Source organism: Lipotes vexillifer, unplaced genomic scaffold (assembly GCF_000442215.2).
Source record: "Lipotes vexillifer unplaced genomic scaffold, Lipotes_vexillifer_v1.1 scaffold426, whole genome shotgun sequence".
Taxonomy (NCBI): domain Eukaryota; kingdom Metazoa; phylum Chordata; class Mammalia; order Artiodactyla; family Lipotidae; genus Lipotes; species Lipotes vexillifer.
This window is the reverse complement of record NW_006779491.1, coordinates 1,673,383-1,683,442: the sequence shown is the minus strand read 5'-3', so window position 1 is coordinate 1,683,442 and position 10,060 is coordinate 1,673,383. Positions and strand designations below refer to the sequence as shown.

The 10,060-nt window shown below is 49.3% G+C and overlaps 1 protein-coding gene across 1 annotated transcript in view; it reads left to right on the top strand.

Annotated features, from left to right (window-relative positions):
• The first annotated feature begins 771 nt into the window (after positions 1-771).
• The window catches only part of PHKG2 (phosphorylase kinase catalytic subunit gamma 2), a 12,406-nt gene continuing 3,117 nt past the window's right edge, over positions 772-10,060 (top strand). The window contains exons 1-6 of the mRNA XM_007452717.1: positions 772-965; positions 1,296-1,408; positions 8,204-8,379; positions 8,635-8,689; positions 9,719-9,784; positions 9,868-10,031. Coding sequence (XP_007452779.1) covers positions 1,314-1,408; positions 8,204-8,379; positions 8,635-8,689; positions 9,719-9,784; positions 9,868-10,031 — 556 coding nt within the window. The 5' untranslated portion in view covers positions 772-965; positions 1,296-1,313. The remainder of the gene's footprint in view (positions 966-1,295; positions 1,409-8,203; positions 8,380-8,634; positions 8,690-9,718; positions 9,785-9,867; positions 10,032-10,060) is intronic.

Below are 10,060 nucleotides of genomic sequence, written 5' to 3'. Positions count from 1 at the left end.
CCCAAAGTGACATTTCTAAGATTAAATGAATTCATTCTCTGCCTCCTGGAACACAACCTCCACAAGGGTAGGGACCTTATTTTTTTTTCATTGCTATTAGTCTAACTCTTAGACGCTCAACAAATATTTGTTGAATGAGTAAGTGAATGCCAGGGTTGAGCTGTGCACTGATAAGATTTATGAAGTGAGTCGCTCCTGGCAGAATCTCATAACCTGGTAGGCTTCGAACAAAGTGTGATATTCCCCAAGGCTTTCGGGAGGTGGTAGTGGAAGACTGGGAAAATGTATAACCCCAGATGGTGAGCACTAGGGCTTTGGAGGTATTGAAGAGTCGGAGCAGCCCCAGGACGACAAAGCCTCTTCTGGCTGACGGGCCGTGGCTCGTACAAGTTCGTACCAAGTAGCCAAGTTGAGGTCCAAGCTGCATGCTCTGCCCCTCAAAGCAGGCGCTTTGGACTAGGCTGCTAATATTTTTAAAAGCCGAATTGAGATAGGGATTCTGAGAGACTGAGGGGACCATGCCCAAGTCCGGGAGTCGAAGGCGCAGCAGGTCCCGCGTCCCAGCTACCCGGAGGTCACACTTACCGGTAAATCTAACTTCCGGGTCCCGTTCCAGGCCTCCAGCCCCACTGGTCAATAAGCTCCGCCCCCTGCTGCCCCCAGCAGATGCCGTGCCCTGATTGGCCGTATCTGAAGCCCCGCCCTAGCGTCGCAACCTCAGGTAACTCCGAGCTCCAACTCCCGCGCCAGCCTCGGGACTCTCGGCTTCTTATTGGACTACCAGTTTCCAATCGGAAGGGTTTTTGAACCTCAGTCTTCGGGTGGCGCTGGCCATTGGCGGACAGAATGGGGGCGGGGCCTGAGGTCGTCGCCGGCACTGCCTGTGGATAAGGTAAGGGGCTAGAGGCGAACCCGGCGACAGGGCGGCCTCGCGTCGACTCTGACTTCTCTCCCCGCCCCCGCGGGTGAGCCCGCGGGAGACCCCGCGCCCCCTCCCAGCGCCCGCCCAAGTGCGCCTGCGCAGCAACAGACACCAGCCCGACTGCCCCTTCCCCTTTTCTTCCGCACCTTTTCCCTTCCTCTCCCCGCCCCCCTCCCTGCCTTGCCATCCCGTCCCGACCCCTAAGGCCCTTTCGTGGGGTCTCCCTAGTCCCTGTCCTTCCCCCACCCCGTCCCCATCCCACAGGATCCTGGCTCCCCAGCCGCAAGGGCTGCGCCTCTGCGAGCCGCGATGTTCGTCCTCTCAGAGCCTGTGGGCCTCCCTGCCTTCACTGCCCTCCGTTTCCTCCACACAGGCCCCCACCTACTTCAAAATGACGCTGGACGTGGGGCCGGAGGATGAGCTGCCCGACTGGGCTGCGGCCAAGGAGTTTTACCAGAAGTACGACCCTAAGGACGTCATTGGCAGGTGAGCCCACGGCAGGGAAACAGAGGTCCAGAGAGGTCAGGTCCTAGCCAGGGTACACAGTTCCCTCTGAGGGCTGAAGAGTTCTAAATGAGAAGGGTCAGTGGTGAGTGGAGGAACATTTGGTGACTAGACTCTTATTCTGGGTCAACCCCCATTTTTTCACGAATTCATTCATTTATGTGTTCAACAAACATAATTCAAGCACCTACTGGGTGCCAGACACAAAGATAAACATGGGGAGTGTAGAAGAGATGTTTATGCCTTGGAGGTACTCCAAGTGATGTGACTGAAGGAGACACATGAACATATAAAAAGTATCAGGCTGTGTAAAAAGTGCTGCTGGGTCTCAGAAAACCACAGCTTCCCAGAAGTGGTGATATTTGGGTCTTGAAGGATGAGTAGGAGTTCAGCACACACCAAATAGAAGGAAGCCGTCACCTGTAGAGGCAGTGGCCGATACATTTATTCATCAAGGTTTCCTAAGCATGTACAATGTGCCGGGTGCACTGTGCTAGGCACTGGAGATGTAAGACCCACACCTTAACATCTTACAAGATTTCTGTTCTCCTGGAGTTTATGTTCCAGTGGTAGAGAGAGACAATAGACACGAAAACAAGTTAAAGTTCGTTGTAAGTGCTAGGGAGACAATAAATAGGGTTATAGAACAAGAGTAATTAATGGAGCTGAGACTTGGACGATGAGAATGAACAGGTCATGAGCTGAGGCAGGATATATTCCGGGCAGAGGGAACTGCCGTGTTCAAAGGCTCAGCATAGGAAAGGGCCTATTCAAGCAACAGATAGAAGATCATAGTGACTAGAATGTTGTAAGAGTGGGAGAAGGTGGAGGAAATTAAGTTGGAGAGGTAAATAGAGGTTGGATTATGTAGAGCCTTGGGCCAGGATAAGGAATTTTTTTTAAAATAAATTTATTTATTTATTTATTATTTATTTTTGGCTGTGTTGGGTCTTCGTTGATGCCTCGGGCTTTTCTCTAGTTGCGGCGAGTGGGGGCTACTCTTCGTTGCGGTGCACGGGCTTCTCATCTCGGTGGCTTCCCTTGTTGCGGAGCACGGGCTATAGGCGCCTGGGCTTCAGTAGTTGTGGCTCATGGGCTCTAGAGTGCAGGCTCAGTAGTTGTGGTGCACGGGCTCAGTTGCTCCACGGCATGTGGGGTCTTCCCGGACCAGGACTCGAACCCATGTCCCCTGCATTGGCAGGCGGATTCTTAACCACTGCGCCACCAGGGAAGTTCCAGGAATTTTTTTCTTTAAGATTTTTTTTTGATGCGGACCATCTTTAAATTCTTTACTGATTGTTACAATATTGCTTCTGTTTTATGTTTGGGTTTTTCGGCCTCAAGGCACGTGGGACCCTAGCTCCCCAGGGATCGAACCCGCACCCCCTGCATTGGAAGACAAAGTCTTAACCACTGGACTGCCAGGGAATTCCCTAGGGTAAGGAATGTAAAGTTTATTCTGGTGATACTGGTGGTTTCCAGTAGGGTAGTAATATGATCTGATTTACATTTCTGTGATTTGGGGCCTAGGAACTTAACCTTTCTATGCCTCAAAGTTTCTCCATTGTTAATGGGAGAATTAAAAAAAGAGCCTACCTTGTAGGTTGCTGTGAGGACAGAAAGAGGTAACATGGTACTCCTAGGACACGTCCTGGCACATGGTGAGTGCTTAATACAGGTGTGTTGTTACATTTAAAAAAGATCATTCTGGCTCTTATGTGGAGAGTGGATAGGAGAGGGGCAAGAATGGAAGCATAGAGACCAGCTAGGAAGCTATTGATTCATTCAGGCTAGAGATGGTGATGGTTTAGACTAGAGTGGTAGTGGTAGAGATGGAGAGAAGTGGATAATTTAGGTGATGGCTTGAAGGGAGACTTGATACAATTTCCTGAAGGATTGGATATGGACCACAAGGGAAAGGGAAGAAAACGAGAATAAATTCTAAGGTTTGGATTTGAGTGCTTGAGTACCATTTACTGAAATGAAGAAGACTGGGGAAGATCAGTCTGGAGGGGGGTGTGAGCAAGTCAAGAGTTCCACCAACTGGAGCTGTCCAGTGGGCATGTGAGTCTGGAACTCAAGCAAGAGCGCTGGGCTGGAGCTGTTAACTTGGGAGGCATCAGCATGTAGATAGTAGTTGGCAAGAGAAATGTGAAGTAGTGAAAGAGACCTAGGCTCAGACTGTGGGGCATGTCACCATTAAAGAGTTAGAGGAGGAGCCAGCAAGGGAAACTATAGAGATGCCATCTGTGAGTTAGAAAGAAAAACACAAGAGTATGTTTGGGACTTCCCTGGTGTGCAGTGGTTAAGAATCTCCCTGCCAATGCAGGGGACATGGGTTCAATCCCTGGTCCAGGAAGATCCCATATGCCGCAGAGCAACGAAGCCCGTGCGCCACAACTACTGAGCCTGCATTCTAGAGCCCGTGAGCCACAACTGCTGAGCCCACATGCCACAACTACTGAAGCGCGCGCGCCTAGAGCCCATGCTCCACAACAAGAGAAGCCACGGCAGTGAAAAGCCCGCGCACCGCAACAAAGAGTAGCCCCCCCGCTTGCTGCAACTAGAGAAAGCCCGTGCGCAGCAACGAAGACCCAATGCAGCCAAAAATAAATTAATAAATTAATTTTTTTTTAAACCCACCAACTTTTAAAAAAAAGGAAGAGTATGTTTCTGGAAGGTTGGCATGGTCTGCTGTGACACAGGCTGCTGAGGCCAGGAAATCCAATGGTGGTGTGACCATTAGATTTGTTCAGACTCCTTTTAGATAGCACATGGAGATGTCAGAAAGGTTGTTGGAATCAGGAATTCTGGAGAGAAATCAAGGCTTGAGACAGAGTAGCAGGAAGCATTTACACATAATTGGTATTTAAAGCCCCTGGGGGGAATTCCCTGTGGTCTAGTGGTTAGGACTCTGTGCTTCCACTGAAGGGGGCATGGATTTGATCCCTGGTCAGGGGACTAAGATCCCACATGCCGCGCATGGCGTGACCAAAATTAAAAAAAAAAAAAAAAACTCCTGGGTCTGGTTGGAGGTCACAGGGAAGAGAGAATATTGGGAAAAGAAGAGAGCTGAGATCCAAGTCCTGAGATGCTACAAGGTTTCAGGACCAGGTGAGGGAAGATGCACTGAGGCTAGGAAGAGCCCTTAGGTAAAAACAGTGGTTCCACTGCCAAGGGCACAGAAGGACCAGTTTTGAAGAAGGCAGATCAGAGAGTAGGGTCCTTACCATTTCATTCCAAGATTATTGTGGTAGCATCATCCCTCGTCTCTCTCTTCTACCTTTTCCCTCTTGTTTTTCCTGCACAGTAAATTACCTGCACACTCTAACTAAATTACTTTTTCCAGAGTATCAATTTCAGACCTGAAGCTTTAAAAGAGCTTGACACATTCTGGAAATTGGTGATGTTATAAGTCACTGAAACAAAGGTTGAAGAGCAGAGTTATAGCCAGGGATGAGGCTGAAAAGAGACTAAGAAGTTGGTGAAGGCCTTGAGTGACAGATGAAGGAATTCGGATTTGATTTTTATCTTGTAATTAATAGGGAGGCAGTATGGAAAGAAAACAAGAATTTTGAATGCATTCCACAGGTAACTGTAAGGTTGAAAGTATTAGGTATCATTTAAAAAGAGGACAGTTGCTTTAGGGGTACTGCTGAGGAATGAGGGGACACAGAACTTAGTAAAGAATTTAAACAGGGAAGTTTTTAAGCAGTGAATGACACGATTGGGGCTGTGTTAAGAAGCTAGTTCTCAAAGCAGTGTGGCAGATGGGTGGCAGTGGTTGAGATTAGCAGCAGGGAGATCAGTTAGGAGGCCATCGTGGTGATGGGGATGGAGTACTAGGAAACAGATTTGAGAGATAATACAGGATGGGCTGGACTGGTTGGATGTTGTAGATTGTGAAGGAGAGGGCGAAGCCAAGAATGGCACCAGGGTTTCTAGTTTGGGAGTCGGATTGAATGGCATTGCTATTAATTGAGGTCAGGAATTGAGGAGCTAGTGTCAGGAAGATGAAGTGTTCAGTGGTCATGATGACAGTGAGAGGTCTCTAGGACCCTTGGGAAGCAATTTATTCAGTAAGATGTGTTGGCCTGACATCTAGGGGAGTTCCCTGGTGGCCTAGTGGTTAGGTTTCCGGGCTTTCACTGCCATGGCCCGAGTTCAATCCCTGGTCAAGGAACTGAGATCCCACAAGCTGAAAAAAAAAAAAAAAAAAAAAAAAAAAAAAATGGCAGTGGGGGTAGGGTAGACATCTTGGCATGAATGTTGAAGTCATGGAGGTGGATAAGATTACTGAGAGTGTATATAGCCTGAGAACAGGGCCAAGGATGGGATCCTGGGGAAGTCTTAACATTTAAAGGGTGGGCAGAGAACAAGGTACTGGGGTGCATCAGTAGGAAGAGTTTGGACTTTGAGTCTGAAGACCCAGGTTTCCCGTGTAGATAGTCATGACACATAGTAGGAAGGCTTAATTAAAAGGGAATGCTCCTACAGGTAGGGGCTTCCCTGGTGGCGCAGTGGTTGAGAATCTGCCTGCCAATGCAGGGGACATGGGTTCGAGCCCTGGTCCGGGAGGATCCCACGTGCCAAGGAGCAACTAAGCCCATGCGCCACAACTACTGAGCCTGCTCTCTAGAGCCCACGAGCCACAGCTACTGAAGCCCACCTGCCTAGAGCCCATGCTCTAGCCCAGCAACAAGAGAAGCCACTGCAGTGAGTAGCCCGCGCACCGCAATGAAGAGTAGCCCCCGCTCACCTCAACTAGAGAAAGCCCGCGCATAGCAACGAAGACCCAATGCAGCCAAAAAAAAAAAAAAAGAATAAATAAAATAAATAAATTAAGAAAAAAAAGGGGAATGCTCCTACAGGTAACATGCTATAGGATACCAGCGAAGGGAGTGGTCCCTCCCTCCTGGAGAATAAACAAAGAATTGGTAGATGCGGCATTCATTTTGGGCCTTAAAGCGGGGATTCTTTGCTTTATGGCTTCAAAGGATCTTTGACCACCCTCCCGCCCCGAAATAATAAAAATGTTGGATATATGTGGCAGAGGTCTCCAGCTTTCCATAAATTCTCAGAGGTTCATTAAAAGATGAGTAATAATTAGACCAGGGACCTCAAACTCAGGTGCCCTTAGTAGTTGGGCAGAAAATGAAAACTGTGAAGTGGCCAAGAGTAAAAGAGTAGGAAGTGGTAGGCTTCCCTGGTGGCGCAGTGGTTGAGAGTCTGCCTGCCGATGCAGGTGACGCCGGTTCGTGCCCCGGTCCAGGAAGATCCCACATGCTGTGGAGCGGCTGGGCCCGTGAGCCATGGCCGCTGAGCCTGCGCATCCGGAGCCTGTGCTCCGCAACGGGAGAGGCCACGACAGTGAGAGGCCCGCGTAATTACCATTAATTACACAGAGAGTGTTACTTTTCCCAAGTGCTGGTTATTGAGCTAAAAAGCCCCAAACAAAAAACATTCAAATGAAGTGTGCTTATCATGAGAAGAAATGTGGAATGTGTTGTTGGTACATCTATGTTACAAGTTTAAATATTTGCTTATAACATCTCTTTCTGTTGTTCATTTTGCTACACTGGAGTTTCAGTGCCAACTGCAAAAAAAAAAAAAAAAAAGAGTAGGAAGTGGTGAGCATTGTGGCAGCTGGAGCGTTCTTGTTCCAACTAAGATATGTGAATTCAGATTTGTAAATAACAATGCACTGACCACAGTGTAATATATCTGTGGGCTGTGTTTGTCTGGAGGGTCAATAGTTTGCATCCACTGATTGAACCAGAGATGTGGGTGACAGGCATTTCAAGCAAAAGGAGTTACATAAAGGCAAGGAGGCCCTGGGAGCACGGCAGTGAGGTTATGTGAATGGCAGCCAGGGAACCAGCATGCAAAATGTGGTATGAGGTCAGATCCTGGAGAGATTTTCACCTTAGCCTGAAATACTTGTAGGGTCACACGGAGTTGGTGACAGAGCCCAAGCAAGGAAATTCTTGTCTAAGACTGTCTTATTTTCTTTTTTTCGGCCGTGCCATGCGGCTTGTGTGATCTTAGTTCCCCAACCAGGGATCGAACCTGAGCCCTCTGCAGTGGAAGAGTGGAGTCCTAACCACTGGACCACATGGAATTCCCTAGGACTTTGTCTTTACAAAGCCAAATGGGCTTTCCTGTCTCTACCTCATAAACGTCTTTCAGCATCCCTTCAAGATATTGTTGGCTACGTTTCAGAGCAGGTGAAGTGGAAGCCTAGAGACCTTATGTCAGTGGGTCACTTGGAGGTTAATTAGTGACAGATTTGGGGCCTAAACCGAGATCTCCTACTTCTCAACTTTGGTCTTCTGGTCAGTGGCCCAATATTTATTTGGAGCCTCCTTCACTTGAGGTATTGTAGGGGAACTTTGGGATTTAGTTGGGGTAACCGTGGAAGTGGGTAAAATCTGGAGGAGGCCTTCCCACTTTCTCCTTGTGGGGTTCTAGGGCAAGGGGCAGGTTCTGGGGCCCAGTGCCTAGGCTCACCCATGGAGGGAGTGGCAGAGACTGGAACCCAGGACCCCTGCCTGCCTGCCCTATGAGCTTTGTGTTGCACGTTGCTGGATGCCCAGGTTGCTTGCTGATGCTGCTGTGAAGCTCCTGCAGGCCAGGGTGAGCTCCTTGGGAGTTTGCCCTGTTGTCTAAATGGGTTTCCAGAGTCTGGTGTAGTGGGTGTGAGGCTGCCAAGGCTCTACTCTGCGTGGAAATGAGAGCGCAGGAGGCCCTGACTTGTGCGTTGTCTGACTCTGGCAGAGGAGTGAGCTCTGTAGTCCGCCGTTGCGTTCATCGAGTTACTGGCCGTGAGTTTGCGGTGAAGATCATGGAGGTGACAGCTGAGCGGCTGAGTCCTGAGCAGCTGGAGGAGGTGCGAGAAGCCACGCGGCGAGAGACACACATCCTTCACCAGGTCGCCGGCCACCCCCACATCAGTGAGGCTGCATTCCCTGCTCTTGTTAGCCCTGCCCACAGCCCACTTCCCCCAGCACTGCCTCCATGCCTCTGCTCCCTTAGTCCTGGCTCCGCTGCACCTCAAAGTGTGGCCAGCCTTTGGGTCCCTACTGCCTCCTTTGGTTCTCCTTCCTTCCCAGTAACAGCCCACTGCTGCCTCAGGGTGGAAAAGGCCCTTTAATGTGCATCTGCTCCTTTCCATCTCTGTCTCTCTGCCTTTCTGCCTCTTTCCCCAGTCACTCTCATCGATTCCTACGAGTCTTCTAGCTTCATGTTCCTGGTGTTTGACCTGTGAGTATCTCCCAGCCCCAATCGAGAAGCCTCCTCCTCACCTCCATGCATGGCCCCAGGCTTACAGCACAGTGGGCTGAAGACCACCCTGCTCACACCTTCCTCTGCTCCCGCTCAGGCCTGCCTGCCAGCTCAGGGCTCTGGCCCTTCTCCCTAGGTGCCCAGATTGAGGCAAGTTCTCCAAGAGTCATAGTGACCAGCTAAGTACAAAGGGTCTTCATGAGACCCTGTTTTAGGAGGAGAGTGTTTATTTGTGAGCTGACCACATATAAATAGACTCTCCCTCACCAGTCTCCCAGTGTTTAACACCCTCCACTGGAGTCTCTGTCTGCCCATCAGTTCTTTTTCTGGTCGGTCTAAAGCTGAATGTCAGATATTATACAGTGCTATAATGCAAACCAGTTGCAAAGGTACTTCAAAAGAGAATGGTTTGGATACCAGATGTTTAAGAGAGGCTCTTGGAAGAAATTTACAAAGTCTTCAGACAGAAATGACCCTCTGCAAAAGTCGAGGGGAAGTGGGAAGTGTCTGTTACACCACCATGCAACTTTGCAGAACCTGGTGTGTTCTTTATTTCAAGGATTGATGCAGACTTGCAATTATAACCTCAGTTTTTAAAGACAGGATAAAATAAGCAAAATTCAAAATAAAGTCCCATTCAACTTTCTTGCTACTATTAACTGTAAAATTTTGGTCCGTGGTCTAAATAGATTCACTTCAGAAGGCGTTTTGTGAGTGTATTCTCAGATAACACAGACTTCCTGTAAATGATTATTATCACAAGGCACTTATTCTTGCTAAAATAGCCCCCTTGTGGCACAGTGCAGATATTTCGACGGCCAACCCATTGGGCCAAAGTGCCCCTGACATCCGGTTCACTCTTGGAGTGCTCTGTCTCGAGACCCTTTCATTTGTCTACAGAGGGATCTCTTTACTGGCCTCTTCCGTGGTATTTTCTGTGAGCACTGGCTTCTTTTCTCAGCCGCCACTGTGAGGTGCACCTATCTCCCAACCCCTCCTATCCCTTAGGATGCGGAAGGGAGAGCTGTTTGACTATCTCACAGAGAAGGTGGCCCTCTCAGAAAAGGAAACCAGGTAATGGGTGAGCCTGCAACCCCTGGGATGAGCAGGGGGTGGGGCGGGACAGGGAGAAGCAAAGGAGCCTGTGTCTCCCTCAGGTCCATTATGAGGTCTCTGCTGGAAGCAGTGAGCTTTCTCCACGCCAACAACATTGTACACCGAGACCTGAAGCCTGAGAATATTCTCCTAGATGACAATATGCAGATCCGACTGTCAGATTTTGGGTTCTCCTGCCACTTGGAACCTGACGAGAAGCTTCGAGGTGAGGGGACCTGGTACCCTGAGAGGCTT